The sequence below is a fragment of the Hyaena hyaena genome, unplaced genomic scaffold (genome assembly GCF_003009895.1).
Source record: "Hyaena hyaena isolate Hyena2069 unplaced genomic scaffold, ASM300989v1 scaffold_858, whole genome shotgun sequence".
NCBI lineage: Eukaryota > Metazoa > Chordata > Mammalia > Carnivora > Hyaenidae > Hyaena > Hyaena hyaena.
In genome coordinates, this window is record NW_024081484.1 from 467,774 (window position 1) to 489,666 (window position 21,893).

Here is a 21,893-nt window from a genome sequence, read left to right on the forward strand (position 1 = left end):
TGTACTTTATGAAGCACACAGTTAGCAAAATCCTTTATATCTTCAACCTTCTCTCTGAAAGTTCCTGTTTACTTCTGAAGGGTTCTATTACTAACCCTGATTATTCTTTGAGCTTAGTGCATTCCCTGTAACCATCTCAAGTGGGTATATTTTTTCTCATACTTTGGTACTAGAAGAAATGTAGGAGATGTTGTTTGCTCTTTATTTCCTGTTGTCCTTTCCATTTTGCCTTTTTCCTACAATTTGAGCTCTGGAAAAAAGGAAAGCTATCAGATGAGATCACCAATGCTTGCTATGATTGCAATGACTTTATTTTTGATCATTCCCCTTTGTTCATTGATTGCTTTAGCATGAGGCTCCCTGCATTTCTTTCCATTACTACCTCAGTTACAGCCTTGATGATTTAAACTTCCAATTGTAGATTATCCATGACTTCTGCTTTGCTTCACTTTCTTCCTCTAGTAATCTGTACCTCCATTCCTTCTCAGGGAGCCACATACTTCTGTGGTCGTGCCCTAGACCTTGTTATTATCAAAAACTCCATCTCCTCTAATATTGAAATTATAAGCATCTCCCTCTAATCTCCACCTTTTCTTCACAACTCCCTTTCTTTAGTAGCCCCCCTTAGCTATTTCTTTGGTCACATTGTGACTTAAATGCAGTTATGCTACAGTTCTTCACAATTACATGCCTGCCTCTCCACTGTAATCACTCCTTTGCATACACTTTAAAATCTTTGCCCGCCCACCCCACTCCACCCACCCGTCATCACTGTTTAATTTTAATTCTCTCTTACCTCTACATACTAAAGATACTTATGCTAGCAATTGACTTGGCCTGAGAAAACCTCATTAATTTTCTCCGTTAAAACTTATATGGATCCACAGCATGACCTTGCCATATTAAAAACAATTTTTTAATTTTTTTTTTTTTTTTTGAGAGAGAGAGAAGGACACAGCATAAGCGGGGGAGAGGCAGAGAGAGAAGGAGATACAGAATCAGAAGCAGGCTCCAGGCTGTCAGCACAGAGCCCGACGTGGGGCTTGAACTCACAAACTGAGAGATCATGACCTGCGACAAAGTCAGTTGCTTGACCAACTGAGCCACCAAGGTGCCCCGACCTTGCCATATTTTTTTGTGAGGTTATTCTCTGTCTTCCAGAAAGCTGTCTCATGCTTTTCTTTTCTTTATTCTCAGCTAATGAGCTCTTATTCTCAACAAATGTAAAGCTGTCTTTCCATCATGAAATTTACCAACCTTTCTGTTAGGCAGAATAATTGCTCCTCAGCCCCCCAAAGATATTCACTTCCTATTTCTTGGAGCCTGTCAGGTGTTTTAGGTTACAAGGTAAAGGGGAATTAAGGTCACAAATGAAGTTAAGGTTGTTAATCACTTGACCTAGACCTGGAAAGATTATTCTGGAATATTCATGTGGGCACAAAGTAATCACAAGAATTCTTAGAAGTGAAGGAGGAGGCAGAAGAAAACCCAGCTGATGGCAGGATAAGAAAGTCGTGATCCTCCCTTGATGGTCTTGAAAATGGAAGAGGAGAGTCTTAAGGGCAAGAGTGTGGGCAGCCTCCAGAAGCTGGAAAAGCAAAGGAAACTGGTTCTCCTCTAGAGCCTCCAGAAGGAACACAGACCTGCTGACACCTTCATTTTAGCCCAGTAAGACACGTGTCAGACTTCTGCTCCCCAGACCTGTAAGATAATCCATTTGTGTTGTTAGTGGTAATTTGTTTCAGCAGTCATAGAAAACATACTCATTCAAATACTTGTCCATCCTGCTGCATCCCCCTTGCAGTACATTATTGTACATTCATTCACTCTGCCTTCCCTTCTTTACATGGATGAACTGCTTTGACTCCTAAAGACAACCCTCTGTATAGTGCACTGGGCCCCACCTCCTCTTGTGTAATCAAGGACCTTGCTTCTGAATTTCTCTCTCTCTCTCTCTCTGCTGCATTATTAGTTTTCCCTCTTTATTGGATTGTTCCAATCTGTAGAATCTCTCATCTGAAAAGAAGAAAAAAATTGACCTCTTGTCTCCTTCAAGCGTCACACCTCATTCAAACCCACCATCACCTTTCACTTGGATCATTGTCATCTGGACCCCTTGAGTTACCTCCCAACTGATCTTGCTGTATGTCCTCTTCACTGTTACGATCTCTTCTTCATAGAGCAGCCTGAGTGGCCTTTTCCAGTACCAATGAGATCACATTACTGTCTTCCTTAATACCCTCCATAGGCTTCCTTCTCATCATATTTAAAATTGGAAGTGCTTTCTGAGGCCAGTATAACCTGGCCCTGATCCTGCCTACCATTCTACCCTTTTCTCTATCTGCTGCAGCTGTACTGACTTTTTTAAAAATTTTAAAATTTTTAAAAAATGTTTTATTTTTGAGAGAGAGAGCGAGCGAGCATGAGCAGAGGAGGGTCAGAGCGAGATGGAGACAGAGAATCTGAAACAGGCTCTGGGATCTGAGCTAGCTGTCAGCACAGAGCCCAGCATGGGGCTCAGACCCACAAACCATGAGATCATGACCTGAGCCGAAGTCGGATGCTCAACCAACAGTCACCCAGGCATCCCAAGCAAGCCATCTCATTTTGTCCTAATGCCTTTGCAATTGCTATTTCCTCCTGAGGTAATGCCCTCTTATCATGTCATTCTCCCAACATTTGTTGATTAATTTGCCATCAGGCGTATTTTCTTTTTTCTTTTCCAGCCCTAAATTTTGAATAGGGTGTGGTCAGTAAATGGCAGCAATAATATGTAGTAGCATTAAATGTAAAAACATATGGAGGTTTTCATTGAAGGAAAGAGAAGAAATGTTTTGGAAGTAGCCATGAAGGACAAGGAAAATACATACCTTACCTCCTAGAACTGGAAGAAATAGGATATAAGAGAAAAAATAGAGCTATGAGGAGATGGCCTTTCCTCATAGTTGATGGGTTTCATCATACAATATGTGTAAAGCAGTTACCATAATTCATTGTACATAATATCAGTCAGTAAATTTCCTGCTATTGGCAGTATATGTCTTCTCTCTTTTTTTTTTTTTTTTTTAATATATTTCTAGGAGAGAGAGAGACAGCATGAACAGGGGAGGGTTAGAGAGAGACAGGGAGACACAGACTCTGAAATAGGCTCCAGGCTCTGAGCCTGCAGTCAGCACAGAGCCCGACGCGGGGCTCGAACCCACGAACCGCGAGATCATGACCTAAGTGAAAGTCGGCCACTCAACTAAGCCACCCAGGCACCCCTGTTTTTTTTCTTAGAGGAATGGAACAGTGATCATAAAGCAGGACCTTTGTCAAAGGCAATAGTAATTGAAAAATTGGGCTAAATCAGAATATGCTGAGATTTACAGCAAACACCGTTCTTAGGGAGTTAAAGCGTGCCCAACAAATCATAGAATCAAGTGTCAGTGGCTTGCCAGGTGTGATTAGAGCCTTAATTAAAACTAGATTTGGTAAAAAGCATTCTCCTTGCCATTCAAACAGTGCCCTTTTTCAATTGAGAACTATTGTATTTAGAAATCATAGCTAGATATTACTGCAATTAAATTATCTGATAAGCACTCAGTATTGAAATAAAGCCAAAGAGAAACAAATTCACACAGTTCTTCTATAGGATTCTTTGCTCCCCTTTTACCCTTGCCATTTCTATCCATTAATAAACTAGAAAGCCCTGCAGGAGTTTGGGATTTATGTAAGCCTCAAAGTGTACAAATACTTGAAGATCCGTGGATTTTTGGCTGTTTCACCTGATAGACTTCAAGAGTGTATATTTATATCATAATTGAAAGTTCATCACCTTATTGTTCATATGATAATTTTGATGACTATGTGAATATATTATCAAGTATTGGAGCAAGGATTATTTTCTTCTTTTGGATATAAATAAGCAGTTTTACTCTTGTTTAACTTTGGGAGATTGAGTTTGTATTTTCTGTTTCTTATTCCAGAGAGTGAAGGGCATTCTCCAACTCACCTTACGGTGCTTTGTCGAGGCCGAGTTTTTGTCTTTGATGTAATGCATGAAGGATCTTTGATGACCCCACCAGAGATTCACAGGTTTTCAAACTACTTTCTTGAGTCTTGAGGTGTTAAGCTTTTGCTTCAGTTAAAACACATAAATTTTGTTTGCAATTCCCTTTGTATAAGGGGACAGTAAGCTAAAAATAAATAATTCTATATATGCTCACTTTTTAAAACTTTATTATTTTATTTTTAGTTTTAATTTTTAACTTTACTAGATGTATATGAATATATTCTCTTGGAGAAAAGGAAAACATTCAACATATTACCAACTCCATTTCTTGCCCCCGAATTTCTCACTATTACTAGTTTGGTGAATTCTATTCTTCTGTATCTGTTCTAATGAATTTATATGCACATAAAGATTTCTAAAAAAGAATGTGTGTATTTTATACTTAGTATGTATTTAAATACATATAAATAGTATGTGCAGATTGTATGTATAGTATTTTGTGTGTATATTTTCAAAGTATATTATGGAAAACTTCAAAATTTAGAGGGAACTATATAATGAAGCTCTTCCATGTTCTCCTCCCTGAGCTTCAACAGTTATCTTCTAGCTTCAATAATGATAAATTCATAGTCTTGTTTCAACTATATCTCCTCTTTCCCTCCCCTCACTCTCCTATGAATTACTGTAAAAAAAAAAAAAAAAGACCTCAGACATAATATATTTTCACTATAAATATTTTAGTATAAGGACTCTTAAAATCATACACATACAGTACCATTATCGTACCTAATGACTTGTTTCTTTTAGAAAATGAAGAATTCTTTAATATCATTAATATACAATCATTAGTTCAAATTTTCCTAGTTTTTAAAATAAATGTTGAGTTGTATGTGTCTATATATGTCTTAAAAATTTTTTATTATTACAAACATGTACAAAAGTGCACACAGAAGTATACAGCTACTCATGTAACCACCACCAGGTGAAGATAATAAAACATTTCCAGTATATTAGAAATTTCCTTAGTACCAGTTGTCACTTACCATGCTTTCCCTTCTTCCCAAGGATAATTGTTTAGGTTGCTTACAGTTTTCATTAGTACAAAAGATGCTACTGTGAGAATCCTTGTACGGTTTCTGTCTGATTATACCCAGGAAAGGACTTGTTTAGTCATAGGGTATGTGAACATTAAATTCAGTACATAACGCAGTTTTCCAAAATAGTTAAACTAATAATTAGCATTTTCACACATAAATGACTCTTGTGGGAGGAGTTCTTTATACATTTTGGATGTGAGCCTTTTGTTGTTTTTATGCATGGAAATACAGAGAATAGAAGATATTTATAACTGCCCTATTTGCTATTAAAGTATTTTTTGATCAAAAGGAGTTCTTTTTTTTTTTTTTTCTATTAGGGTAGTTGACACACAGTGTTAGGTTACTTTTAAGTGCATAGCATGGTGACCAAACATTTTCCTGTATTATGCTTACCAGAAGTGCAACTACCATCCATACAACACTATTAGAATATCATTGACTATTCACTATAGTATACTCTTTAATCCCATGAGTTACTGATTCCATAACTGGAAGGCTATGTCTCCCACTCCTCTTGACCCATTTTGGTTTTCCCCTTTCCCTCCCTCCCCTGTGGCAACATTAGTTTGTTCTTTTGTTAATTCATCTGTATTTTTAGATTCCACATGAGTAAGATTGTATGGTATTTGTCATTCTCAGTCTGACTGAATTCACTCAGTATAATACCATCTAGGTCCATCCATGTTACAGCAGATGGTACAATCTCATCCTTTTGTAATGGATGTGTAATATTCTACTGTGTATGTGTATACATACCACATATTCCTTATCCATTTGTTTATCTGTGAACACTTAGGTTACTTCCATATCTTGGCTGTTGTAAATAATACTTCAGTGAACATAGGGGTGCATAAGTCTTTTTTGAAATAGTGTTTTCATTTTCTTTGGGAATATCCTTTAGTGGAATGACTGGATCATATGGTATTTCTCTTTTTAATTTTTTGAGGAACTTCAGTACTGTTTTCCACAGTTCACATTTCCACCAACAGTGCATGAGGATTACATCCTCCCCAAAACTTATTTCTTTTTGATTTTAGCCATTCTCCTGAGAAGTTGTTCATTGAATGTAGTCCAGTTTATTCACCCTTTACCATATGGATTATGTTTTTGTGTCCTTGTTTTATTAAAAAAAATTTATTTCTAAGAGAGAGAGAGACAGCGTAAGCAGGGAAGGGTGAGAGAGAGAGAGGGAGACACAGAATCTGAAGCAGGCTCCAGGCTGTGAGCTAGCCATCAGCACAGAGCCTGATGCGGGGCCCGAACTCACAAACTGTGAGATCATTACCTGAGTCAAGTTATTATCAAATATACTTCTGTGTTAATAGGCCACATTACTCACACTTTAAAAAAAAAAAAAGATGGGGTGTGGGAAATAAATCTGTTGCTGTTGAGATCATAATCCCTTCGTTTGGATAATATGTCAAAATGTTTTAAGTACTGATAAGCATTATGACCTATTAAAGGCTAAAAGTAGCTAGTGATCCTGCTTATGCTTTTTATATGTTCTTTCTTTAATCTTCCCTAAGGCAATTGACATATATTCACAAGAAGTGCCATAGTGAACCTGATGGACCTGGCATACCAGCATTAACTAGTGAGGAGCGAACCCGATGGGCTAAGGTTATCATTTACAGTTTTTTTTTTTTTAATTGAGGTATAATTGACATAACATAATATTAGTTTCAGGTGTACAGCGTAATGATTAGATATTTGTATATGTTGTAAAATGATAGCAATAAATCTAGTTAACATCATCTCACATAAAAAATTGTTTTTTCTTGTGATAAGGACTTTTAAAAAGTATTCTTAGCAATTTTCAAATATGTAATAGGTATTATTCATTGCACAGGTATCCCCCACTTTTTGAAAGTTTGTGTTATGTCCCTACACTTTCACAAAGGACCTACATTAGTACTTGTTTTAACACACTGAAAGAAACCCAAAGAGGATTTTTGCTTTTATGAAAAAAGGCAAAAAGCAAAACTAGTGTCAGCAAGTGTTGATCACAGCACATTCCCCAAGCAGCAAGAGTGGCAGCACCCAGCCCCTTCCCCTGGAGCTACCGTCAGTATCTCACCAGCAAGCTGTGAGCTTCTGTGTCTGTGAGCATCTGTGCTGTATCTGACTTTATTTGTGCGCCCCCCAGCAAGACGTGTCCTGTGTTATCGGTAAAGCAAAAGCGAGGTTATTTTGGGGGGCTGGGAACATTCAGACATTTTTCCATATAAGTTAATGGTAACTGCCTCTTTGCTTTATACCATTTTGGCTCATGAAAAATTTCATAGGAATATTCTACTTTCAGAAAGCACTTATACTTTACGTAATAAACCGTTTCCCTAACAAACTATTTTTAGATTTTCTGGATATATTTAGCTTGTAACATTTGATCATTATCTCTTTGTCTCTTAGGCACGAGAATATCTGATTAGTCTTGATCCAGAGAATTTGACGAGGTTAGAAAAAATTCAGAGCAGTTTACTGGTGTATTCCATAGAGGATAGCAGTCCACATGTCACACCAGAAGACTATTCTCAGGTACTGGACTATCTTGTTCTTCTTACAGATTATTCTTGAAGACTCTTATGTATATTGAAGATGAAAAGATTTTTTGCTACATGTAGTGTCTTAAAATTTTTACTTTAGTTGTCATATATACATACACCAGATCGAAGCCTATACATAAATAATCTTTTGTAAATTCTCGCCTCATTGTTTAGGTAATTTAGATATGTGTTGCACATTGTTTAAAGAAGTATGACTATTGTTTGCATGGACAGAAAATTTACATAGGACACTGGGCTAAAGGTGACACGAGAACCTTTCTGTAACCCATACCAGTGTGCCTTGACATCTTAGTTGGTGAGGTCCTAGGAGTTATATCACTCTTGTAAGTAATTTATTTTGTCATTTGGTTTTATTGACACACTGACTTAAGTGAGTCGTGAGTAGAGAGTAAATGTAGCTTTACTTTGTTTCCTCCCCTGCCCCCCTCTCCCCGGGTAATGTTATCATTTCCTGGGAAACAGTAAAAGGTAGTAGTCATATTTGTAGAAGTCTCTTAGTCTTTTGAAAACACTTAAATTATTTCATTATGGGTTCATCATGATTAAATAATAGAAGTAATAAAGGGTTGAAATATCTTGTAGGTCAAAATAACTTTTATAACTTTAGCTGGACTTTTTTTAGTAGGAGAGTCATCAAACTTTTTTCTAAAAATTTAATATTTATTTATTTTTGAGAGATACAGAGAGACAGACCAAGAGTGGGGGAGGGGCAGAGAGCAAGGGAGACGCAGAATCTGAAATAGGCTCCAGGCTCTGAGCTGTCAGCACACAGCTGGACACAGGGTTTAAACTCCCAAATTGCAAGATCAGGACCTGAGCCGAAGTCGCACACTCAACCATTGAGCCAGCCAGGTGCCCCCAAACTACTTCTATTTTCAAAAATTTTTTTAAATCTTTATTTTTGAGAGAGACAGAGGGTGAGTGGGAGAGGGGCACAGAGAGAGGGAGACAGAATCCAAAGCAGGCTCCAGGCTCAGCTGTCAGCACATAGATTGATGCGGGTCTCAAACTCAAGAACTGTGAGACGATGACCTGAGCTGAAATCATATCCTTTACTGACTGAGCTACCCAGGCACCTTGGGAGAGTCACCATACTTTGTGAGGAAGGATATATTTTAATGTAGTGTTTGAACTTGTAGTCTAGTTAGACATGTATGTCGATTGTAGCCCACTACGTTCATACATACACATAATAGAAGTTTCACAAAATAGTAATTACTTTTACTATCTGTGATAGACTGTGATTTTTATTTTTATTTTGTTCCTTCTTTGTATAATGAATGTTTACTGTGATGTGCTAAATTGTTTTCATGGCTCACCAATGGGCCAGAACCTGTTTAAGAAACAGGCTTAGTGGGATACGAATTCGTGTGTGTGTGTGTGTGTGTGTGTGTGTGTGTGTTTTATTGTTTTTTTTTTTTTAACAAATAGTTTATTGTCAAGTTGGTTTCCATATAACATCCAGTGCTCATCCCCACAAGTGCCCTCCTCCATGCCTATCACCCCCCGTCCCCCACCACACCCATCAGTCCTCAGTTTGTTCTCAACATTCAAGAGTCTCTCATGGCTTGCCTCCCTCCCTCACCCCCACTATTTCCCCCCTTCTTCTCCCCCACAGTCCTCTGTTAAGTTCCTCCTAATCCACCTATACGTGCAAACATATGGTATTTGTCCTTCTCTGCCTGACTTATTTCGCTCAGCATAACACCCTCAAGGTCCATCCATGTTGCTGCGCATGGACAGATTTCATTCTTTCCATTGCCATGTAGTATTCCATCGTATAGATAAACCACATCTTCTTGATCCATTTGTCCGTTGATGGACACTTACTCTCTTTCCATGTTTTGGCTCTTTTTTTGTTGTTGAGTGTGCTGCTCTGAACATGGGGGTACATGTGCTCCTATGCGTCATCACTCCTATATCCCTTGGGTAAATTCCTAGCAGTGCAATTGCTGGATCATAGGGGCGTTCTATTGTTAATTTTTTGAGGAACCTCCACACTGTTTTCCAGAGGGGCTGCACCAGTTTACATTCCCACCGACAGTGTAGGTGGGTGCCCATTTCTCCACATCCTCGCCAGCATCTAGAGTCCTCTGATGTGCTCATTTTAGCCACTCTGATTGGTGTGAGGTGGTATCTCAGTGTGGTTTTGATTTGTATTTCCCTGATGAGGAGGTGTGTTGAGCATCGTTTCATGTGTCTGTTGGCCATCTGGATGTCCTCTTTGGAGAAGTGTCTGTTCATATTTTCTGTCCATGCCTTCACTGGATTGTTTTTGGATGTGGAGTTTGGTGAGTTTCTTACAGATTTTGGATATTAACCCTTTATCTGATCTGTCATTTGCAACTATCTTTTCCCATTCCATCGGTTGCCTGTTAGTTTTGTGGGTTGTTTCCTTTGCCATGCAGAAGCTTTTAATCTTGATGAAGTCCCAATAGTTCATTTTTGCTCTTAATTCCCTTGCTTTTGGGGATGTGTCAGGTAAGAAATTGTTGCAGTGGAGGTCAAGGAGGTTGTTGCCTGCTTTCTCCTCTAGGGTTTAGATGGTTTCCTCTCTCATGTTAGGTCCTTTATCCATTTTGAGTTTATTTTTGTGTATGGTGTGAGAAAATGATCTAGTTTCATTCTTCTGCATGTTGCTGTCCAGTTCTCCCAGCACGATCTGTTAAAGAGGCTGTCTTTTTTTCCATTGGATACTCTTTCCTGCTTTGTCAAAGATTAGTTGGCTGTATATGTTTGGGTCCAGTTCTGAGTTCTCAGTTCTATTCCATTGTTCTATGTGTCCGTTTTTGTGCGAATACCATACTGTCTTGAAGATGACAGCTTTGTAGTAGAGGCTAAAGTCTGGGATGGTGATGCCTCCCGTTTTGGTGTTCTTCTTCAATATTACTTTGGCCATTCGGGGTCTTTAATGGTTCCGTACAAATTTGAGAATAGTTTGTTCTAGTTTTGAGAAGTATGCTGGTGCAATTTTGATTGGGATTGCATTGAATGTGTAGAATGCTTTGGGTAGTAAGGACATTTTAACTATATTTACTCTTCAAATCCATGAACATGGAATGTTTTTCCATTTCTTTGTGTCTTCTTCAATTTCCTTCTTAAGTTTTCTATAGTTTTCATCATAGAGATCTCTTATATCCTTAGTTAGGTTTATTCCTAACCAATTGTGAATGGGATCCATTTCTTGATTTCTCTTTCTGTTGCTTCATTGTTGGTGTATAGAAATGCAACCGATTTCTGTATGTTGATTTTGTACCCTTCAACTTTGCTGAATTCTTGGATCAGTTCTAGTAGGCTGGTGGAGTTTGTCGGGTTTTCTATGTAGAGTATCATGTTGTCTGCGAAAAGTGAAAGTTTGACTTCTTCTTTGCCAATCCTGATGCCTTTTATTTCCTTTTGTTGTCTGATGGCTGATGCTAGGACTTCCAGCACTCTGTTAAACAGCAGTGGTGGGAGCGGACACCCTGTCATGTTCCTGATCTCAGGGGGAAGGCTCTCAGGTTTTCCCCATTTAGGTAGATGTTAGCCGAGGGCTTCTCGTAGATGGCTTTTTTTGATGTTTAAATAAGTTTCTTCTATCCCTACTTTCTCGAGCGTCTTTATTAAGAAGAGATGCTTTATTTTGTCAAATGCTTTTTCTGCATCTATTGACAGGATCATATGATTTTTGTCTTGTCTTTTGTTGATGTGATGTATCACATTGATTTGCGAATATTGAACCAGCCCACTTGATCTTGGTGGATAATTCTTTTTATCTGCTCTTGAATTTGATTTGCAAGTATCTTGTTGAGCATTTTTGCATCTGTATGTGTCAAGGATATTGGCCTGTAGTTCTCCTTTTTTGCTGGATCTATGACTGGCTTGGAAATAAAAGTGATGCTGGCATCATAAAATGAGACAAGAAGTTTTCCTTCAATATCTATTTTTTGGAATAGTTTGAGAAGAATGGGTATTAATTCTGTTTTAAATGTCTGGTAGAATTCCCCAGGGAAGCCATCTGGCCCAGGGCTCTTATTTGTTGGGAGATTTTTGATAACTGGTACGATTTCCTCACTTGTTATGGGTCTGTACAGGTTTTCTATAGCTTCTGGTGTGAATTTTGGTGTTGAGTGTTTAGGAATTTGTCCATTTCTTCTAAGTTGTCCAGTTTGTTGGCATATAGTTTTTCATAGTATTCCCTGATAATTGCTCGTCTTTCTGAGGAGTTGGTTGCAATCAGTCCATTTTCATTCATGATTTTGTCTATTTGAGTGCTCTCTCTTTTCTTTTGGAGAAGCCTGGCTAGAGGTTTGTCAATTTTGTTTATTTTTTCAAAAAAACCCACTCTTGGTTTCATTCATCTATTCACCTGTTTCTTTGGTTTCTATATTGTTTATTTCTGCCCTGATTTTTATTATTTCTCTTCTTTTACTGTGTTTGGGGTGCTCTTGTTGCTCTCCCTCTAGTTGCTTTAGGTGTGCTGTTAGATTTTGGACTTGCGCTTTTTCTAATTTCTTGATACAGGCCTGGAGTGCAATGTACTTTTCTCTTAGGACTGCTTTGCCACATCCCATGGAGTTTGGATTGTTGTGTTCTCATTTTCATTTGTTTCCATGTGTTTTTTAATTTCTTCTGTAATTGCCTGATTGGCCCTTTTGTTCTTTAGGGTGTTCTTTAGCCTCCATGTTTTTGGAGATTTTCCAGACTTCTTCCTGTGGTTGATTTCGAGTTCCATAGCATTGTGATCTGAAAGTGTGCATGGTATGATCTCAATTCTTTTATATTTATTGAGGGCTGCTATATGTCCCAGTACGTGATCTGTCTTGGAGAATGTGCCATGCACACTTGAGAAGAATGTGAATTCCATAGCCTCAGGATATAGAGTTCTAAATATATCTGTCAAATCCTTCTGGTCCAATGTGTCATTTAAGTCCTTTGTGTCTTTATTGATTTTCTATCTAGTTGATCTATCCATTGCTGTTAAGTGGAGTATTAAAGTCCCCTGCTATGAGCACGTTCTTATAGATAAGACTGTTTCTGTTTGTGATTATTGTTTTATGTATTTAGGTGCTCCCATATTTGGAGTGTAGACATTTATAATTGTTAGCTCTTCCTGATGGATAGACCCTGTAATTATTATATAATGCCCTTCTTAATCCCTTGTTACTGTCTTTAATTTAAAGTCCAGTTTGTCTGATATAAGTATAGCTACTACAGCTTTTTTTTGACTTCCAGTAGCATGATAGATTTTTCTCCAACCCGTTACTTTCAATCTGAGGGTGTACTCCTGTCTAAAATGAGTTTCTAGTAGACAGCAAATAAATGGAATTTTTTTTCAAATCCATTCTGCTACCCTATCTCTTTTGATTCGGACATTTAGTCCATTTACATTCAGTGTTGTTATTGAAAACTATGGGTTTAGGGTCTTTGTGCTCTTTGTAGGATTCATGCTTGTGGTGGTGTCTCTGGTACCTTGCGTTCCTTGAAACATTTCCCTCAGAGAGTCCCCCTCAGGGTTTCTTGTAGAGCTGGTTTAGTGGTGATAAATTCTTTCAATTTTGTTTACTTGGAGAGTCTTTTATCTCTCCTTCTATTCTGAATGACAGGCTTGCTGGATAGAGGATTCTTGGCTGCTAATTTTTTCTGTTCATCACATTGAAGATTTCCTGCCATTCCTTTCTGGCCTGCCAAGTTTCAGTAGATAGGTCTGTCACCACTCTGATAGGTTTCCCTTTGTATGTTAGGGCCCTTTTCTCCCTAGCTGCTTTCAAAATTCTTTGTCCTTATATTGTGCCATTTTCACTATGATATGTCGTGCAGAAGATCGATTCAAATTACATCTGAGGGGAGTTCTCTATGCCTCTTGAGTTTCAACGTCTACTTCCCTCCCCAGGTTGGGGAAATTCTCTGCTATAATTTGTTCCAGGACTCCTTCAGCACCTTTCTGTCTCTCTTCCTCTTCTGGGATTCCTATGATATGGATATTATTCCGTTTGATTGTATCGCTGAGCTCTCGAACTCTTCTTTCATGTTCCTGGATCAGTTTATCTCTTTTTTTCTCTGTTTCTTCTTTTTGTATAATTGTGTCTTCTAAATCACTTATTCTCCTTTCTGCCTCTTCAATCCGTGCATTGGACACCTCCAGTTTATTATGTATCTCATTTATTGCATTTTTAAATTCATCATGACTCCATGGTGTTTTTTTTTTAAGCTCCATGGTGTTTGTAGCCATAGTTTCTCTGATGTCCTCCATGCTTTTTTCAAGCCCAACGATTAATTTTATGATTATTGTCCTAAATTCTTGTTCAGTTATATTGCTTATGTCTGTTTTGAGCAGTTGTTTAGCTGTCAATTCTTCCTGGAATTTCTTTGGAGGAGAGCTCTTTCGTTTCATCAGTTCAGTTAGCTTTCTATCTCTTGTTAGTTTTAAAAGCTTGTTATGCACTTTGCACCTGTGAGCGCTGCTGTACCAAAGAAGGCTCTTTGACTGTCCAGGGCCTGTCTGTTGAGAAAGTGTTCTTTGAATGATATCTCTTGGTCTCGTTGAGACCTTGGTTATTTTACTTTCCTACTCGTTTTGTTATTTGCGACTCTCCACTATGTGTACTTTGGCTTGTTTCAGAGGTAGCCTTGGGGGAGAAAACAGACAGACAAACACACAGGGAACAAAGGCGCACAAATGCAGAGACAAATCCAAAAAACATGCAAACCGAAAAGGAAAATGAGAAAGTAAAGAGAAAAGAAGGAGGAGGGAAGGCAAATAATAAAAAAAATAAAATACATAAGAAAAAAAGAAGAAAAGAAAAGGAAAAAAGAAGAAACCCAATAGACAAAGAACAGTTTAAAGCATATAACCGGATTTCCCAGCTACAAATAAATAGCCTGGTATATGCAGCGCTGGTGGAAGAGCATAGAGAGAGAAGTGACAGAGCGGGGATAAGGCATAATTGGAAATGAAATGAACAGGCAGAAGGAATAAGGGCTTTTTTTCAAAGAGCGAAAGAGTGGAATATGGTTGGAGAAGAGGAGAAAGAAATGACAGTGGTGTTATCCAGAGAAACTATATAGTCTGATTACTCCAGAGAGAAAGAGATGAGAAGGTAGGTGTAGAATTTACATCTAGAAAATGGATTAAATGTGACTGTTTAAGCAAGCCAGTGAGCAGAATTTATCAGGGCAGTGCTCTGGTAAAAAAAAAAAAAAAGGAAGAAGGGAAGAAGGCAGACCTCTAGCAGGGAGGAGCGTGGTGTGATCCAGTGAGTCAGGAGGGAGTCCTGCCTTGGTGGTTGTGGGGAGAAGAGTGCTGGCACTCCAGTCCCTTCTTGAACCAAGCACTGCAACTCACTTTGTTGGGTGTGTAAACTCCTTGTGCCGGGGGCGCAGCCAAGGTGGGCCGTGCTCTATATCCCAGGCCAGGCCTCTTTGGTTTCCAGTTCCTGGTCCACGTGCCGCACTGAAATTGCCAGAAACACAAACTGGTAGGCAAGCCCGTCAGGGCAGTCCCAAGCCTCGCGCCTTCCCCCTGGGGATCGAGCCAGAAGCCGCTGCTCCTCCAGGCCGGGCTGGCGAGCTAGGAGCAGTTTCATCCGGGGGTCGCCTGGGATGAGTGCGTCCAGCCCAGGGTCACCTGGAGAGCAGAAAACCGGGTCCCTCTGTGTCTTGTCGCTTGAAACACGAACTCGCGGGGAAATCTCCCAGTTTTAAACCCTTCGCCTCCCCTCTAGGCATCGAGCCGAGCCAGAAGCACAAAGGCGCGGATGCTGCGCATCCTCTCCACGTCAAGTTGGCGCGCAGGGAGCAGTTTCCCCGGGAATAACCTGGGATGAGTGTGTCCCGCCTAGGGTCTGCTGGGGAGCAGGCATCTGGGTCCCTCTGTGTCCTGAGTGGAGGTTTTTCTGTTCCCCAGCAAGGCACAGTGTCTTGGGCAGTTTCGGCCACTCTCTTTCCCCTCTAAACTCCCCGCAGAGGGGGATCCCCCCCGTCCCTCTGTGTCTCTGGTCCCGGCCCGATTTTATCTTCCCCAGTTTGCACTCACGCTAGAAGGTTTTCTCAGGGGACTCTGTCTCCTTTTCCTCCCAAACTCCTGGATTCTGTAAGGGTGCCTATGGCTTCAGGCCTTCTCCATGTAAGATATAGGGGCGAGTGCAATGTACAGAGTTCCCTACTTCTCCGCCATCTTGCCCCCTCTTTGAGATATGAATTCTTGAAATATTTTTCTTGTAGCTAGACTCTGATGACTAAATTTATCACAGCTTTTAGATTATTCAAGTTGCAAAAGCTTTATCTTTTCCCTTCGAAGTTCAGTAAACTCCCGTGAGTATTTTACCAGCCCTCCTTTTTGTGGTAGGATTTCTTGAGATTTTGAGAAATATCTAAAAACAGGGCTGGAAGTGGTATGATCTCTTGAGTATAATTATTATTTTATTAAATTTGGTTTACCTGAAGAGGAAAAGTAGGAGTGTGTGTGTGTGTGTGTGTGTGTGTGTGTGTACACACACATGCTTAAGACAATAATTCTTATATACCTCTTAATATAAAATTCCCTTAATTTTAAAACATTGAATTTGTTTTAGGTAACTGCAATGATTCTTGTAGGAGATCCAACAGTACGCTGGGGAGACAAATCTTATAATTTGGTTTCTTTTTCCAATGGAATATTTGGCTGTAGTTGTGATGTAAGTAAACTACTAAAGTTATTTTTCCTTTCAATTGTTGAGGTTAATTTAATGGCAATAAACTATAGTCATTAGGCTGTGCTGTGGTCAAATAAACACTTGTATAGTTCTATGACATTATACTAAAAGGCTTAGAAATTCCAGTGAAGACAGAGTATAGGACAAGTTACTTTTATTTGTAGTAAGTCTGTTAGTTTGATGTGTATCTGCAAAGTGGAATTTGAATGTATTTTATGTAGTTATGTATTTTAAAGAATTTTGAAGCTCCTTAAGTCCACTGTTACCTGTTGGTTGAGAATTACAACCTGTCTTAAAAGATACACCATTGGAGCTCCTGAGTGGCTCAGTAGGTTAAGACTTCGGCTCAGGTCATGATCTCGTGATTTGTGAGTTCAAGCCCCACGTTAGGATCCATACTGACAGCTCAGAGCCTGGAGTCTGCTTTGTATTTTGTGTCTTCCTCTCTCTCTCTGCCCCTAGTCTCCTCACACTCTGTCTCTCTCAAAAATAAAAATAATAAAAACATTGAAAACAAATTTAAAAAGAAATAGCATTATGTGTATGTTCTGTGCACAGAGAGATATATGCAGATGTATTTCTAGATTTACCCAGAATTTTTAAACTGTTTTCCTAAAATGGAAAAAAATGGAAAAAAAAAATGATCTGTGGAACATGTATTTACACAATAGATATCAAAGTGTCTGTGCTTCTACCATTTTTTTGCCTTCTTCATAAAAATGTTTCTCTTATTCTCCTATGATCATCTTTTTTTAAAAAATTTTTTTGCATTTATTTATTTTTGAGAGACAGAGACAGAGTGAGTGGGGGAGGGGCAGAGAGAGAAGGAGATACAGAATCCGAAGCAGGCTTCAGTTCTGAGCAAGTGTTCAGCACAGAGCCCGATGTGGGGCTTGAACCCACAAACTGTGAGATCATGACCTGAGCTGAAGCCGGACACTTAACTGACTGAGCCGCCCAGGCTCCCCTCCTATGATCATCTTTATTAGCTCTACTTTGCCATTTTCTGATGGCCATTCAAGAAGTCTATGAACTAATAAAATTAAAAAAATCAGAGTTGCAGTATACACTTGTAATTTTATTGTAAGACCTTTCATAAAGTATGTAATATGCTATAAAATAGTATGAGGTAGATTGATTGTTTTTGGTGGCCTTCCTCCAGAAGCATTTAGCCACTATACAATATTAAAAAGACCTGTTATATTGATCTGGGTTCAATAATTGTGTTAATCAGTATTCAGTTCTGGGTGATAGAAACCTAAATTATATTGGCATTAGCTTAAGAAGGTATTTGTTGGCATAGGGGTACAGCTGAACTTAGGTAAGGCCAACTTCTGATGTCCAAATGCTTTTGTTAGAAATTCCCCTCTCCATTTGTAGGCACTACTTCCTGTGTTTTACTTCATCTTCAAGTAGACTATCCCATGTGGTCACTGTACCCAAAATGTCTTGTCTTCACATTCACAGCTACCTTCATAGATTAGTGTTCTCCATGCAAATGGCCAGCACACCAAATGCCCTCCCCTACCCCACCTCAGCTGCCCCAGTGCTTCCATCAAAAGTCCTGGGAATAATGCTCACTGGTTGTGATTGGCCTTTGTCTGACAAGTACCCATTCTGAGGAATCAGGTGCTTTGATTTGTGTGGACTGGATCACCTGTTAAACCTTGAAACCTAGAGGGTAGAATCATTCTCATTCAAACCACCACAGAGTGTGTGGTAGTTGCCTACAGAAAAATAAATCTCAGAAGAAGATGAAGTGGTTGGTGAGCAGGTAATAAAACTAGATGTTTATTATAGTACCTCATGAGAGTGCAAGTGTGCTATGAGGCACTTTAAAGATTTCTTGTCTGTCCTCTTCCTTAGAGTTCATTGTTGACAAAATACTTGTTAATTGCTTCCATTTTCTTGAGTTCTTTAGTTTATTCTTGACCTAGTCTGGTTTATATCCTCACTATTCCCCAGAAACTGTCCTTCGTAAAGTAACTTACTACTTACAAGTGTCTTCCTCTATTTATCTTTGACTTGTCTGGTGCAGTTAATTACCCTCTTCATTCATATTCTGACACTGCCTCCATCTTAACAGTCTTTTTCCTATATACTGATTCTGATCTTAATATTCGTCTCATTGTTCCCTCTTGTGTGTATTCTCTTCCCTGGCTTAATAGTTTCATTGACCATTTATATATGGATGGGTAGCTTGCAGTTACTCTTTTTTTTTTTTTCTTCAAGTTTTTACTTAAATTCCAGTTAACATACAGTGTACTATTAGTTTCAGATGTACAATGTGATGATTGAGTACTTACATAGAATACCTGGTACTCCTTTCAAGTGCCCTCCTTAATACCCATCATGTATTTCACCTATCCCCTCACCTACCTCCCCTCTGGTAACCAGCAGATTGTTCGCCATAGTTAAGAGTCTATTTCTTGGCTTGCTTCTCTTTTTTCCCTATGATCATTTTGTTTGTTTGTTTCTTAAATTCTACATGTGAGTAAAATCATATGGTCTTTGTCTTTTCTCTGACTATTTGGCATAGCATGATACTCTCTAGCTCCATCCATGTTGTTCCAAATGGCAAGATTTCATTTTTTTTATGGAAGAGTAATATTCTATTGTATATGTATACCACATCTCCTTTATTCATTCATCTGCCAGTGCAGCAGTTAGTGTTTTCTAGTTTATACCTATTCTCATTCTGAGAATTTTTATTTTATTATATATTGTTCAAACTGGATGTTATATTGTTCCATAAGATTAAATTATTCTCATCATCAGGAACTCATTTTACTTTACTTTCTCAACTTTTAGCCCTCAAATCCCTCCAAAAAAACCACCTTGCACTACTTTGATTTTTATTAATAGCACTAAACTCTTGCTATTGGCTCAAATTCAAGATGAAAATAACTTTAAGAGTTTTTTTAAATCTCTAAATGAAAAATATTGGTCCCATAATAAATACATATCTCAGCACCAATGAGATGTTTTCTTGTAGTAAGTGTATGGACATGCTTAATGTATGTGAATTAATACCCACTTATTTATAAAATTGATCTGATTATCTTCCCATGATAATCTGCTTTTAAAATTCCATGTAGGTTTCCTTTGTAACCTGAGATGATTACAGAAAAAGCAATTAATTTAACCTAGTAAAACATCATTAATAAAGTGTATGCGGTTGACCTTTGAAAAACATAGGTTTCAACTGTGTGGGTTCAGTTAAATACGTGGATTTTTTTTAAGTATATATTTATTTTTTTAAAGTATTTATTTTATATTGTGATTGAAAAATAAGATAGAGGTTGCCGAATGACTAAAAGTGAAGGCAAGGTAGAGGAGAGATGCTGGGAAGACTGGAACAGCAGGCCTCCTCCACGCTCCTGGGTCCTCACCTCACTACCTGTGCAAAGTTTGGTTCACTGAGGTCTTGAACTGAAAGGAGCAGAGGACCTGGCTCTGGAGAGGGATTCACAGTGAAGTGACAAGGCCCTTCATTGTCCACAGTTGGCCAAGAACCACAGACCAATAATCTGCACTCCCTCCGACCGTTGCCATGGGTCCAGGAGAATATCTGGGGCAGGATAGCACCAGGCAAGAACCTGGGCTGCAGAGCTCAGGGCAGGAAGGAGCGCTGTCTGAGGTGCTGAAAGTTTTCTGAGGTAGAGAATAATAATACTGGGAGCCTTTTGCCAGCACTTCCCACAAGCAGAAACTGAGTTAGAACCATGCAGAGGGGTCAGGGGGCAGGGGGAGCAAGCAACCTAGAGAGAAGAGTAACAGTGCTCTCCCTTCTCCCAAGTTCTCTCCCTTCCCCTGGATTCTGCTTGGAAGGAGGTTTCCTGCATTCCTGGGTAGCTTTGCTAGCTTTGGGTGGGAATGAGATGTGTGATGCCTTGTTCTACTAATGTACTATACAGTAAATGTATTTCCTCATCCTTAGGCTTTTCTTAACGTTTTATTTCCTCTTATATTTATTCTAAGAATATAGATATAATGCTTCTAACACAGAACATGTTAATTGACTGTTTATGTTATTGGCAAGACTTCTGGTCAACAGTAATTAAGTTCTGGGTAGTGAAAAGTTATATATGGATTTTTGATGGCATGAGGGGTCAGTGTTGTTCAAAGGTCATCTCTGTACTCCAAAAGCTGGTCTATTCTATATCCAAAGCCATGTCGCTGCTGTATTCCATTGGTACCTAAATATATACTTTTGTGATTATAGTAGTTAATTACATTTCCCTTTTGGGATTTAAAATCCTGGGATCAACTATTTTGTCTTTTCTATATAGGCTTTGTTATAGGGCTTTGTGAAGGGCACATACGGAAGCATATACTAAACACTTACTAAATAATAACACCAGTTAGTGAGGATTGCTGTGGTCCAGGTTCTGTAGTAAGTACTTTATAAGCATTATTAAAATTATTTTTCTCACTAATTCTATGATTATTATCCCCACTAACAGATGAGGCACATAACTTAAAAAATTAAATACGTTTTCAACAGTTGCACAACTAGGAAATGGTCGAGTTTAGACTCAGAATCAAAACCCTCATTCGTAAACAGTATGTTACATATATTGTCTCCACGTAAATTTTTTTTTTAAAAGTTAAAACTGTATGAGCAAATAAAACATCACAAAAGCATTTGAAATTTTCATAGTTCCTGACTTTTTAAAAAATTCATGCTAAGCTTTCTACTATGAGATGGGTAGGTAGAATTATAAGTCAAAGAGACTTTTATCCTTAAGTCTTGCTTTTTCTTACTGGCTCCAGTAAAATAGTTAGAAATTTATAGTATTGTATCAAATGAAACAGTATGTGATACCTGTAAAAAAATTATTTGTAAAGTTTCAAGATACAGTTAGAAAACGTGCTTGTCAATGATCTGTGAGTCTTGTTATGGGTTGCTGATGGGTGGGATGAGTTGTTGGTGCATCTTGTTCTGACCTTCCTCAAGAGCCTTTCCTCATGTTGTGGCTGCTCTTTAGTTGGTAGCAGTATTCATTCTGTACTTCTAGGCTCCACTGGGCTGTTACAGAGGGCAGCAGATCTCTCTAATGTTAGGGTGATATTTAATACACCTAATTACTCCCTCTGAAACTGGCCCAAGTGTGCTCAGTTCATATCTTAAGCTTCCCATCTTTGTCTCCAAGGCTGGTAGTGCCACATTCAACTTATTAATAGTAACTGTTTAATGTTAAGTGATAGCAGTAGCATGGAGGAAAAATAAAACTATCTGATGTAATTGTCAAAGGACGTGGAGAAAAGAAGGCTTGAGATTTGTCCTCCACAGTAAATGATGGAAAAATTCACTAGCTGCAGTTTTTTTCTCTTAATATAGTTGTCAAACACATAATACTCCTGTAACTCGGCCCATCTTGCCAGCATTCCCTAAACATTGAGAATTATTTCAGCCACATCTGAGCACTTGTGTAGACATAAACACCAAATCGTTAATGCTTTTTGACACTCAACATAGTGGCCTATGTCCATGCTCAGTTTGCCTTCAGAAAGTCCACCATCTTCATTTGCATTTTGCACAGTGCTCTTAAGCACTGCACAC

General features: G+C 38.6%; 1 protein-coding gene across 8 annotated transcripts in view; it reads left to right on the top strand.

Moving 5' to 3' along the window:
• CROT (carnitine O-octanoyltransferase) overlaps positions 1-21,893 on the top strand; it is a 49,464-nt gene that overhangs the window by 14,905 nt on the left and 12,666 nt on the right. For all 8 annotated transcript variants that reach the window (XM_039219973.1, XM_039219976.1, XM_039219972.1 and 5 more), the window contains 4 exons: positions 3,969-4,077; positions 6,618-6,711; positions 7,501-7,626; positions 16,208-16,309. In XM_039219973.1, coding sequence (XP_039075904.1) covers positions 3,969-4,077; positions 6,618-6,711; positions 7,501-7,626; positions 16,208-16,309 — 431 coding nt within the window. The remainder of the gene's footprint in view (positions 1-3,968; positions 4,078-6,617; positions 6,712-7,500; positions 7,627-16,207; positions 16,310-21,893) is intronic.